Here is a 14,086-nt window from a genome sequence, read left to right on the forward strand (position 1 = left end):
AATGTTTCTTTGTTTTGTTGTTGTATGTGGGATCGTGCTCGGACGTCTTGTTTTGTGTCCATTTCATTCTTAAATCATACTTCGACAACGGCAACAAAGGCTACCAGACAAATCGGCCCCTTACCAAATCGGCCCCTCGTTTAAACGGTTACCTTTTCGGCCGATTTGGCCCCATCCTGTAGACGTTTCGGCCCCTGATTACGGAGACGTTTCGGCCCTTATTTTTATTTTTTATTTCTTAATATAAGAAAAAAACATAAAATTTCAATTATTCTCATAAAGTTATATTTATGCATAAAAAAAAAAAAAAAAAATAGATTTAAAAGAAAATATCTTTATACTTGAACACAAATATACACCTGAACAAAGACATTTATTCGTGAGATTTTTTTTATAAAAGTAAATCATGTTAAAAAAATAAATCTTTAAACTTCAAAAAATCTTGAAATAATCTTGAAATAATATATATAAGTATGTTGCTAATATTTACAAGAGTTATAATGATATGTGTTTAATATCAAGTCCACTGTCTAAAACTGTATCAAGAACCTATCGCACGCCGTAGATGGCACCAACATTTCTCAAAAACTCCTTAGTTAACTCTGTCCTTGCTTTGAAGTAATTCTCTATGGAGATGCCTTTTAAGATGGATAATAATTAATGAAACAAACACGAAATCTGATAGTTATAAGATGTTATTTTTTTCGAGACAGACGGTCTTATGGCGAATTTTCACATTCCACACAGGTGTCAGGCGTTGGAATTTGTGACACTTTACAAGCTTACAAGTTTATTCGTCAACACTCAGGTCACCAAAGAAATGACCAAAAAAAAACACAGTAACTAAACGGTATCAGTATTTTGTATACATTTTTTATATTTAAAATTAAAAGGCTACCTTTTTCTTTTAACTAAACTAGATTTTTTTTAATTCTAGGCAAACTTAAATATGTATTGAATGCACTACAAATATTGAAATAAGGGTATATTTTTATGACAATACTGAGATCAATAGTATACCTAAAATAAGTCCATAATTAATTGATGGTTGAAACGTAAAGGCATATGGAAACGCAGTTTATAATATTTAATCATTTGAATTTGAATTTGTGGCCACGTAGCTTTTTAATTTAATCATGTATTATCTTAGATTTATTGATACATTAATAAACTAAAAATTAAACTTCAACTAAACTGTTCATCAACTTTTATCACGTTATTATAATTATTTATAATAGCAAATAAAAAACCACAAAATATATATTTATTATATATTATTTTTATAATACCATGTCAGACACGCGTGTGTTTATAATGTACCGATGCAACTATGACAACAGCACGTGCCAATGTAAGTCATAAACATTTAAATTTGAGATCAACAAAGCTGTACATCAGATTTAATCATTAACTGTAAGTTATTATTATTTATAATGGTAAAATAAAACCCAATAATAAAAATAAAATAAATAAAATCTCCGCTTATATAGATCTTTCAATGCATGATAAATTAAGAGTAGCACAGAAAAACGTTTAAAAGAAATGGTACCTGCCTTTAGAAACGGTTTAATATATATACTTGAATTGAGACGTTGTTTATATTACTCAAATCATCTTTAATCAACTGCAAAGAACATTAACAAATTTAAGACACTTATTCATTCACACGTCTTTGAATGTCTTTTTAGACCCACACCACCCACAGTTTGCCTGGCAAAGAATGCACAAATTTTCTTTGAAGTCCTTATTGCTCAATTAATATTGCACAGTCACAAAATACATTCTAACATTTTTTAACATTTTATATTAAAAATAAGGGTTTAAATTTAAATTTAGATTTGAATGATTTTTTATCAATCTTATCAATGTTTTTCATGAACATTGTCTATTTGTGAATTTACAGATCTCATTTACAATCTATTGAAATAAAATTTGACAAATTATTTTTTTCTTTACAGAGAACACTAAACGCTTGTTTAAACCATAAGCGACTGCTTACCGTGTTCTTTAAAAGTATTTAACTGCTTACCCTAGCATTAACTAATAACAATAGTTATAGAATCCTTCTTTTTGTGAGGCTGAAAACCGTCTAGTTTAGTGTCTGTTCGGTCGTTATTTCATAAAATCACTAAATTATGATTTGTGGCATTTCGTCAACATTGTAGACGTGTAATGTTCGCCTGTGTGGCATTTTTTTTCTAAAATACTAATAGAACGTTTGTTTGTTTCAGAGTCACAAACATTGCAAACCGAGTGCTCACAGATTTCAAGCTATACAGGTATGTTTTTGAAATTGAAGTTTAAAGAGTAGTTGTAATTGTAGCATGAATCATGAAAATGAGGTTATGTACATCAATTTACTTTATATTGCTGTTTCGTCAACAATTTTATCTTATACAAATACCGTACTATTTCATTTCGACCACAGATTTGATGGACATTAAAACAGGAAACAAGTGCCTCAGTCAAAACTCTGGTATGTTTTATGATATTTATGAAATATATATGCATGTTAAAATTAATCTCATCTTAAATACAACTGATTTATTATTCTTGTCCCATATTGTATTATGTTCTCATACTTATTATCTTATGTATTTGTTACATGACCTTTAGATAAATGTTTATGGTATAATTATTATACGAGTGATATACTCAATTCCTTTATATCGTAGAACATAATTTTAATGTTGTCATGCTAAATCTCTAATTTATATGTGAAATGAGCTTTGGTAAATGAACACCGTGTAAAGTCATGAAGTATGCATCGATAAATACTGAAGCACGAATTAAGTTCAATACACAAAACATTTACCGTTTTATTAAGTTGTACAAACTATTTACTATTCTGGGGTTTCCTTCACTTCCAAAAACTGAATGACAACTTTTGTAAGAGAAAAAAAAATGGTGAGGTTAACTAGAACCGCGACTTACAGAATCTGATATTTGTATAACAGCATTCACCATAAGATAATGTTTATAAATATCAATAATGAATTAGATAGACAAAACGTTTACCGTTTTATTATATGTGTACTAACTATTTACCAGTCTGGGGTTTGCTTCACCATCTGGAACTGCGTAACCCTTCATGCAGGAAGACTCTGGTGAACAATATGTACGGTAAGGTTTAGTAGAACCGCGACAAACATATATGGGTCTAATTGTACAGATTAGAACTGTAGATAACACTGGTAAAAATACAGCATCGAGGCCGCCATTGTTTTTTTAGTGTAATGAAACTGTGATCTCATGTTTGTTGCTTATGTGATAATTACAATATGAAAACATATTTCTGCGGCGTCCAGCTCATTTCGAAAATTGAAGTAATTAGTTAAAATGTATTTATTTTAACACGCCTGTGCAAAAAAAAATACAACATTATGTGAATCACTCTCGTCGGCACGACATTTCGCAAGAGTGTGGTTTTGAACTATTGGGGAAATCAGTGCCCCATATAAACACTTCTTGTCCGGGTTGGCGCACACCAGCAACACTCACATAAGCCCAGGACGGGATTAAAACTCGGAACGCCTGTTTGAGAAACGATTGCGCTAACAATTGTGCAAGTTAGACAACTACGGTCGTGTATTAAAATATTGACGTGATTTGCCTGTACTTAGCTTCCGAGTATCCACAGAGGTGTTACGCACAAATATGTATCTTCTATTTGATATAATCATAAAAAGGTTTTCAATTATTGGCTTGACTTAAGTGTTTGTCTTTGAAGTTTGATGGTATCCATCGACAATTTGCAGATTTCTTTCGGCACCAATCAGCCCACGTCAGTTGCCAGTGTAGTAAGAGGTTCCATGTCCAAAATAGTGGACAGCATTTACGTAAGCATACGTAAAGATATACTATGTAAACTAATGGGAAAAGTGAATCCCGTACTTCGTTTCATTTGAAAGGGTTTATATGTGGACAAGGAATAAGTACCAAATAAATTTTAAACAATATTACAAACACATAGTAATGGCATTAAAAATGAAAATAGATCATACCACTTGAAATAAAAAAGAAAAGACATCATGAAACATTATTACTTTATCTGTAGTGTGTTTTCGATCATTTATTTTTCATATAAAAAAAGGCAAGTAATATCCTCTCAAAAGATTCAAAATTTTATTTACACACCCACACTTAACATTGTTGCATATCGTTCAAAACAATGACGTAATGATAATAGCTGTCATGTGTTCCCGTTCCTGATAGAAAAATCCGACCCGAGGGCACCTGCGTTGCCAGGTAACGAGGCTTGCCGAGTTACCGGCCACACAGCGTGCCCGAGGGTCGGATTTTTCTATCCGGAACGGACACACATGATAGATATTTTTTTCTAGCATACATAAATTACATTTTTATGGAGAAAATACATAAAAAAGCGCATTTTTGTACGTATCACCAAAAAGCGCGTGCGATGACGTTTACTGACGTCATGACGCGCAGTAATTTGTATTCACTGCATACGTCAAGAAGTTCCTTCAGTATCACGTCTTTTAAGGGTTATTTTGTTTTGTTTTTTAAAGTATATTTTTGTAAAGTTAATGTTGATGGAAGAAAAAGAAATTGAAATTATTACGTCACAGCGCGTGACTCATCTGGCATGGGGGGATGCCAGATGGAGTTTTCCAGCACGGCTGAATTCACCGGAAATGCCTATCCGGTGTGCTAGAATTATTTTTACAACAGAAACCGTAAGCTTTTATTTATCACTATTCTGTTCGGTATATGTTATTGGTATCCATGCATTTAAATTAGCCATGAGGTGTAGTATTCGTTTTCACGAAGCGCCTTAAGAACATCTTTAATAGTTTTATGAACGGACACTTAATGGGTATATATTGCAGAGATGAATATCAGGAATAATCGCGTTTTAACGATCATGGAGTTCGATTGCGTTTCCGTGTTTGAATGTAAATATGATGAACACACCTAGCAATCTTTAAATATTCACATACGCATATTCGTGTGTATACAAATAACATTGTCGTTCATATCGTATAAGCCGCAATTGGGCTTAATGACGTCATTGTTTATTTCAATAGTGCGCTCCGATTGGATTAGGGCGACACAATTTTACCAAAACTTTGTTATATGACGTAACATGTCTGTTTCCTGTTGCATAGAGTGTCATTTTTGATAGTGATGAATACTTATTTTAGATTTGATACACTATTTACATGTCATTTAAGTTTTATAGTGATGAATACTTATTTTAAATTTTAAAATAGGAACTGATAGCGTGTTTATCTATGTCCATGGTGTATAAACGCACGAGGTGTTTGCTCGCGTGCTCTACTACCTTTATAGAGTATCACAACACGAAGAAATTCGATCGATTATGAATTGAAAACTAGACTTTTAGAGGCAAATGTCTATTTTGAGTAAAACAAATGTTTGTGAATTCGTCACCAGGCTCTGCTCAACATCATAATAACGTTCTTGTTAAATGGGCTCAAAGGTGAATTTATACCAGCTAATACATGATTTTATTTGATTAAGACCACCGTCAATATTAACCTACTTTACCAATATAAATACCGACCCCATGTCAAATCTCCATTGGTTTAACAATTACGAATGTTTATATCGGAGTGGTACGGTGTAATGTTATCACGTGATTAGTAAAATTTAATGTCTCCATTGGTTTAACAGTTATGAATGTTTATATCGGAGTGGTACGGTGTAATGTTATCACTTGACTAGTAAATATCGCCATTGGTTTAACAGTTATGAATTTTTGAATCGGGTTCGGATACGCATATTTTTTTCGAGCATCTACTTTGCTAGTATACATATATCTCATGTAGACACTTATGACATAAATAACACTTACATGTATCTTTTCTTCATTGAACGCATTTTCGTTCACTTTGTCATAGATACAAACATCATATTAAAGTAGTCAACACCACTTTGAGTGTAATTTGAATTAAGTTTATAATCAAGACATTAAATAAGGTAAACATATACATGTTCCTTGTTACCTGATAAATCTATATACATACTTTTCATGATTGCTTAACTGACATGTCAAACACTTCTTAACAAAGTAATAAATATTTTAGTTTACACGTAATGGAGAAGAAAACAAACACACATGTATATCTACCCAAACAGGTAATAGTTTACACTTATCAAACCTGCACACTTGTTTTGTTCTCCAGTGACAGGAAATTTGGACGGCTGTCGTGGACACGACAACGACTACGGAAGTAAGAACTCTTTTCCACACACATGTATAAAAATATAACGGTTAAGCTTATGTTTAATTATTCAACTGATTTATTCCAAGGGAGCGACCATGGCAGAATTGCTTCATTGGTAACACATGAAACATGTACTCATTTAACTTTTATCGTTAAAACTCAGAATAGAAAAGAATATTAAGTTATATGACGAAACGACACAATAAATGATTTGATTCAATCATGTACACTAATTATCTTACTTAGTTTTGGTCGCCATTACACATGTTGAACTATTGTTGGTAAACGCAACTGATAATAATTTGATCCATCATGTAAAAAGAACTCTCTGAAAAAAACCTCTGGCAAATCAAATTTATTAAATGCTTCGAATACAACCAAACAAGTTTTGTTCGAGCCAAACAGTTTTCTCTAATCTTTTTTTTCAGAACTCATCAACAATCTGTTTGAGCAAGTCGAAAATGCGGGTTGTTCATCACATCAACAGTGTAAGTCCCGTGTTTCTGAAATTTTATTAAGTTCTGGTTTGTGCCTTCAATGACAGAAATAAAGGGTTCTTTCAATTTGCTTAAAATGCCTTTATACAAAAAATACTTTAAAATATTATAATATTTTTAGAAAATCGGTCGGGTATAAAATAAGGACCTGGAGAACTACTTCGAGATGACAGAAATGTCCCGTGCAAAATAAAACATGTCTAATTTAATTAAACACAATCGAAAAAAGTTCGACACTAGCGGAATATTGAAATAAGAGGGTTCGATATAACGAGTTTCGACTTTACTTAGGTCGGAATACCGCTTGAAATAGATATTTAAGGGATATGTTGTCCTTGTTTAGACATTATCACATGCTTGTAGAGTTTAATATCACGGGTGTCATATAATTGTTATTAAAACATATTATTAATTAGGTGAACATCCAAAAACGATTTTTGCAGTTTGAATTTGAAATGACTTCTATACTTTTCACTTTAAGCGTTGTCTTAACACATAATATAAGCCTAAAATACCAGCCTCTTATTCTAAGAGTAATGTTGTCATTGTTCTTTAACAGATTTGGAGGGTAGTTTGAACCAATCTGCCATTTAACAAGATCTTTGGTCTAGGCTTGTTCCTGTAAATGCAATAGATTTATTGTAAATTGTACAACCAAACAGGAGACTTAAATAATATATTGATAATAAGCACTTACGACATTCAATATTTGACTGTTCTAATTTGCTTAGATTATTTGACTTGAAGTTGACAGTGTGTTCTTTTTTTTAATACATATTTTGGACTGCTTTGGTGTTGAGGCATCATAGGGTTTGCGAAATTGAGACGTGTTCGTGTACTTGTTCGGGTAACATACATGTACATGTTTCAGTTGGGTTTAAAAGCCATTTGCGAAACATCATAATATAACCTTTTACTTGTAGGCTACTTGATGCTCACATATTCGTACACCCGTACATGCCATTCTAAATCTGAACACTATACACATACATTGATGACGTAATGCACATAATGAAGCGCACATGAACACGTACCCGTACAAATAGGGTTTCGCAGCCTCTTTATGTATAATACAGAATTCATGCCGTTGTATTTTGTTTTTTTGCATTTCCGTTTGCTTTGTTTCAGTATGGACCACTCTTTACCATATAAGTGACTATGGGAGTTACGACTGTATGGGCGATATGATTTACAGAGCTGTTGGTGAGTATTTTATAGTCCCTTTAGGGGAACATATAAGATAGCACGCATTTAAAAACAGTTTGGTTCTCATGTGTAACACTATGAAAAGCCGGCTCAATTTCGACTTCGGATACAAAGTACTAATTTATGACGTCATGGCCCCTTTACAGCTTAGAACTTGGTTGATCGAGCCGTTGTTTTTATACGCTTTCAAGGCATTAGCTCATGAAAGTGTTGACAGATGTAAGGAATTATTGTTACAAATGTGTAACGTCATAAAATACAGGTTAAGTTAGACTTTGGTAACAAACTACTATTTGTGCCCCATTTCTACTAAGATTTTGCATTACAAACATTACAAACAGGTTCCGAATGACTTATGGCAGGTAAAATGGATTAAAATAAGTTTGGTACTGGGGTTTCGTACAGGGGTGTGCCACAATAAAATACGTATATGCATTTAATCACATGAAAAATAGTTTACCAGTTTTGTGTCCAGGCGGAGTGATTAGGTATTTTTCATAACTGTGACAGCTCTAGTTATTAGTATAATTATTAATAGTACTAGTAGTAGTAATGGTAATAGTAGAAATTAAAAAACAAAAACCTGTAAAGTTTCGATTCATACATGTACGTTTCAAATTCTACCGATTTATCTTCCGCAAAATAATGAGGACATTACGCTGCAATGTGATATTAAGGTCACGTTATATACATGTATATCAGAACTACAGATGCCTACGAACGCTTCAGTCACACCTCTTATTCCCCAGAAAGTAAAACATTCTGCTTTTACATATAGCGCCCAAAATCGGCCCATGAAATGATTCTTAATTTACCTCCATACTCTACATTCAAAAGGAATCTATCAATGGCATATAACTGTTTTAGAGAGGTATCAGGACGCTGCCCACGACCCATGTGTCTGCGAAGGTAATGTATGCATACAGCATTGTTTTCATATTTTTTGAAGTTGAAGTATCACTGCAACTGTTCCGGTTAATTTGGAAAATACTTCTTTAAACCAGTAAATTGTTTACATAGTTATATATACTATATATCTGATAATTACATATTTCTAAATACTTTAAAAAGTTAACAATGACATATCAATAACGTCTGAATATTCTTCTTTGTACATGTAAATCACTCATTAACAATAAAATAGATATTCCACATTCTGGAAGATGCAAGTTGTTTTGTTCTCTTAGCTAGCAAGGAAATATAAATCGTGCGTTATCAGATTGCAAAATATTGTTGTAAGTACCCTTAATCCATGAAGTAGTTTTACCAACAGAAACAACGACAACGCCAAAGACAACAACAACTACTACTCCTACGACTACCACCACCACGACAACAAAACCAACTACTTCTTCTACCACAACATCAACAACAACTACATCAACGACGACCATACCGACTACTACAGCTCCTGTCTTCAGTAAGTGTATTTACTCTTCAATATTTCACAATTTATAATTAATTATACCCCCACAAACGAAGTTTGAAGGGGTATATAGGAGTGAGCTTGTCGGTCGGTCGGTCGGTCTGTCGGTCGGTCGGTCGGTCTGTCGGTTTTCATGGTTTCCGGACGATAACTCATGAAAGGCTAGACAGATTTGAAAAAATTTTAGTACACAGGTGTAACATCAGAAGATACAGGTCAAGTTCGATATTGGGGCTGGTTGGGCCAAGGTCAAGGTCACTGTTACTAAAAATAGAAAAACGGTTTCCGGACGATAACTTATGAAAGGCTTGACAGATTTGAATTTTTTTTTGTCAAGTTCGATATTGGGGCTGGTGGGGCCAAGGTCAAGGTCAATATACTAAAAAAAGAAAAACGGTTTCCGGACGATACCTCATGAAAGGCTAGACGGATTTGAACAATATTTGGTACACAGGTGTTACATCAGAAGACACAGATCAAGTTAGTGAGCTTGTCGGTCGGTCGGTCGGTCTGTCGGTCGGTCGGTCGGTCGGTTTTCATAGTTTTCGGACGATAACTCATGAAAGGCTAGACAGATTTAAAAAATTTTTAGTACACAGGTGTAACATCAGAAGATACTGATTGGCTGGTGGGGCCAAGGTCAAGGTCACTGTTACTAAAAATAGAAAAACGGTTTCCGGACGATAACTCATGAAAGGCTTGACAGATTTGAAAATATTTTGGTACACAGGTGTAACATCAGAAGATACAGGTCAAGTTCGATATTGGGGCTGGTGGGGCCAAGGTCAAGGTCACTGTTACTAAAAAACGGTTTCCGGACGATAACTCATGAAAGGCTAAACGGATTTGAACAATTTTTGGTACACAGGTGTAACATCAGAAGATACAGATCGATATTGGGGCTGGTGGGGTCAAGGTCACTGTTACTAAAAATAGAAAAATAGTTTCCGGACGATAACTCATGAAAGGCTTGACAGATTTGAACAATTTTTGGTACACAGGTGTAACATCAGAAGATACAGGTCAAGTTCGATAGATCCTTCAAAAACTAAATGAGCAAATATTTACCTTAAAAGTAATTGACACTTGGAAAGATGAACAAACAAAACAAATCCAGCATGCTTCATTTGAACCAGATGCCAGTGGAATACCAGCAGAACTTAAGTATGGCATATTTGCCACTGTAGTGCTTACTACAAATATTGACCTGTCAGATGGACTTGTCAATTCGGATAAGGATGCATTCAAGCCCAAATATGTACTTGTAAAATTTGATGATGATCGTGTTGGAAGAAAAGCTCGTGAATGCTCTAGATGTCTTATTCCAGAAGAGATCAGCTAGAGTATCAGCTAGTTTTTCTTGTCAGCAGTGTAACTTCTAAATTACTCAACAGATTTAAATAAAAGAATACATGCATGATAAAAGAAGATGCAGTGTGCAGTAACCTTGGAGTTATGGCCTCTTTTCAAAGGAATAGTTTGCCATTCCTGTGTCCAGGCGGCATTAGTGGGTATTCGTCACTCCTGTGACAGCTCTAGTTTAGATAAGACAATATATATGTTATAACATGGCGTAGGAATTTTCATGTATCTTCTATTTCCTCGGAAATAGTCGCAGGTATATTTATGCAACCGCAGGCCAACCACGGGCCTGACACCCACTATGGGCGGTGCGAGGTTACCATATGGAGAATTTTGACTGAGCACATTCAAGTCAAAATCACTCCAAGATATTAAGACTATTCGCATAACAATGCTCAATTGCGACGCCTGGAGGAAACAATACGAGTGGCCATTGGGCCAGCGTGAACTAAATAAAGCGTAGCACCTTACAAAACAATTTGACAAATCAATTGAATTCAATTTTTCAAAACAATAACTAGGAATCCTTATTATTTGCTAAAGATGTTATGGCCTTATTTAAAACATAGTTTGTTCCATCTTATTAAATCATTTCTTTATTCCAAATCCTGGTATAATTTCAGAACACACTTGTGATCCACATAAAGTAATAACTATACTGGCTCACGCACAAATAGTCACCCACCCTGATGCTCACCCGTGCTCTGACGTGCAAGTTGGAACGAACGAGGATCTCGTGCTGAACGCTTGTAATCTTACCGCGCCGACAACTTGGACACGTGGTGTCAATGTGGGTTCCATTTACTCCAATTCCAATTTGTTTTCGCCTCTAACTATTTTGTAATTTAAATATTTATGAATTCATTTCGTGAACACACCGTATACCATATTTTAAAGAAACTTATGCATGAACATTATTACTAAAGAATCTGATGATGCATTGCCATGTTACGTATATGAATCAATGACTAGCAAGTTTCATACAGTGGTGTTTAATGTCCTGGGTTGGAGCACCATATGGGATACCGTTGGTTATCTTCGCGTCTGTTTACCTCATAAGACGGCAAAAATCGAAGCCTTTACCATATGGCAATTATCGGAGCCTTATCAAAATGGCAATAATCGAAACTGATTATACGATGATTAGAATAAAGACACCAGGTTCACTGTAAGTGATTAGATCATGTCATGTCATACACTAATTATACGTTTCAGGTTATTACAATCTGTAGCTCCATTCCAAAGTATACCCCCATAGCCTCGTTTCAATCGTCGACAGGGTATTCGTACCACGCTGAAGGGGGCGAACAGTCTGGGGTTCTTCTCGAGTGTGATACAGATGGCAATGGCTTTAAGGTGACAACACAATTAAAGACAATAAATAGAATATTAGAGCTACATGTTAATATTTACTGTTCTTTCTCATTTTGTTTCAAATATGACTTTTAGCGCGTTATTTCTATGTTTTAGTTCGAGCAAAATCATCTTGATTTTAGTTTAGCGTTACAAATGCTCTCGTTGAAATGGGAATAACACAGATAGAAACTTCATGACCTAAAACATCCAGACAAATATTTTGAGAGAATTTCTGCTAAAAAGTGTGCATTCAAATCAAATAGGATTAAATAACATTGTTATGACGTTTTAGCATACCCTTTTGAATTCGACCTATATCTTCACGAAGAAAACATCACTACAACGATTTATAGAGCTATAATCATGTTTCTATGGTTTCAACAATCTACTCTCAGTCTGCATTTTAATGATGGCAAACATTACCTCGGCTTCTTTTGTTGAAGATACTCTATTAAAGAGGATTTCTTACATTCCACTTAAATGTCTAGGTTTTAAGGAAACTCCTTACAATTACAAATACTGAAAGAATTTCTAATAGACGGATATTTAGGTCAAGCATTTTCCAACATTTGCCTTGGTGACGTCATGATATACGTTCCATACTTAATTTAAAAAAAAAAACTATGTGCTATAAATATTATAGATACCAAACGAGGCTAGTTGAGAATAGGGGTTTTCTAAATTCTAATTAAGCCTATGGCCCTTCTTAACTTAATTCGTCTGGGGTCAGCGGCTGTTTACGTAAGGTACGTCATTGGCGCGTCGCTGCATCCGATAAAATTCTGCCAAACTTAAACCGATTTTTTCCTACCAAAATTGAAATTCACAAATTTAAAAACAAACAAAATTGAATCGTGATTTATTTTCATTAACCCAAAGAATTAGATAAACTTACTGGTTGTAGATGCAAGAGATACAAAATACAAAAATCTTTATTTAAAGTCGGGTATGTGTTATCAAGAAACATTAGCTCAATGAGCTATTTTCCGACATAAGCTATAAGACATGTAGCAAGTCATTTGCCTGTTGGTAATAGTTTCGCGTTATCTTTTACTTTCAGATGGCCACCCAGTTCTGTGAATATTCCCCAGAAATTATTCACATCAGAAGCCAAGACTTTTTTCAGAACGATGCCGACAACTATTATGTAATTGTGTAATGACATCATAACTATCTAGCGCATGATGAAATAAAGTAACGATGGTCACATCGATGTTACATGTTTAAACTTTTATATTTTACAACTATTATGAAACAAGTTATTAGAGTATTATATTAATCACTCTCGTTAACACGATTTTATTGCGAGAGTGTATCTTGCGTTTTGGTGAAACTGGAGTACCCGGAGGAAACCCACTTGTCCAAACTCACATCAATGATATTAAATGATACAATAAATTCATAAACAGCTTCGTCACATCGAATGTTTCGCAGGATTTCTAAAGTCGTCAGTACATTTTCAATACGAACTTTTGTTTTTATCCACTGTACAGTTATAATTATTTGATTATCATATTGATGTTATCATTTAAACTCCATGCAACGATTACTTCCCTTTAATGTACAGTTAGCACTGCCGTTATACATTTAACTTTATGATTATCATAATAACGTGACCGCGTCGATAATCTCGAAGGATATTTTATTCTAAATCCTAGTAAGCAATTCCCTGCAACTTCAAGCCTAGCATATGAGGTGCTTAAAGTCGACACGTCAATCATCTTTATAGCCCTTCAAACTTTAAAAACACCTAAAGAGGTAAGGGCAGCAGGGCTATTCAGCGACGCTCTCGATATGGAATTCCGTCTCTCTCACGGGACGTTATAAATAAGTGAAAGGCCGTTTTAAACAGATAATGCATATTTTAAATTTGTTATTGAAATGCCCGTTCCTGCTACAAGGCATTGCAGTTGCCCGTCTCCAATTGCAACCTATGTGCAATCAAGACCACTCTTCTGCTTACATATGATTTGATGACCGTTTTATCATTTGACTTAAGTTCAATAAGGGATCCCTTGTGTTAAGTA

The 14,086-nt window shown here is 34.3% G+C and overlaps 1 protein-coding gene and 1 long non-coding RNA gene across 2 annotated transcripts in view; both read left to right on the top strand.

The window, feature by feature from the left end:
- Nucleotides 1-11,547, top strand: part of LOC128241049 (ELMO domain-containing protein C-like) — a 46,722-nt gene extending 35,175 nt beyond the window's left edge. The window contains exons 2-7 of the mRNA XM_052958036.1: nt 6,171-6,218; nt 6,641-6,700; nt 7,838-7,912; nt 8,783-8,824; nt 9,189-9,335; nt 11,327-11,547. Of these exons, the coding sequence (XP_052813996.1) occupies nt 6,171-6,218; nt 6,641-6,700; nt 7,838-7,912; nt 8,783-8,824; nt 9,189-9,335; nt 11,327-11,547 (593 nt within the window). The remainder of the gene's footprint in view (nt 1-6,170; nt 6,219-6,640; nt 6,701-7,837; nt 7,913-8,782; nt 8,825-9,188; nt 9,336-11,326) is intronic.
- Nucleotides 11,548-11,930: 383 nt separating this feature from the next.
- On the top strand, nt 11,931-13,279 carry LOC128240205 (uncharacterized). The gene is made up of 2 exons (XR_008262091.1): nt 11,931-12,059; nt 13,120-13,279. It is a non-coding gene; the product is annotated as an uncharacterized LOC128240205 (long non-coding RNA).
- The last annotated feature ends 807 nt before the right edge of the window (nt 13,280-14,086 follow it).

Source organism: Mya arenaria, chromosome 7, assembly GCF_026914265.1.
Source record: "Mya arenaria isolate MELC-2E11 chromosome 7, ASM2691426v1".
NCBI classification, from domain to species: Eukaryota; Metazoa; Mollusca; class Bivalvia; order Myida; family Myidae; genus Mya; species Mya arenaria.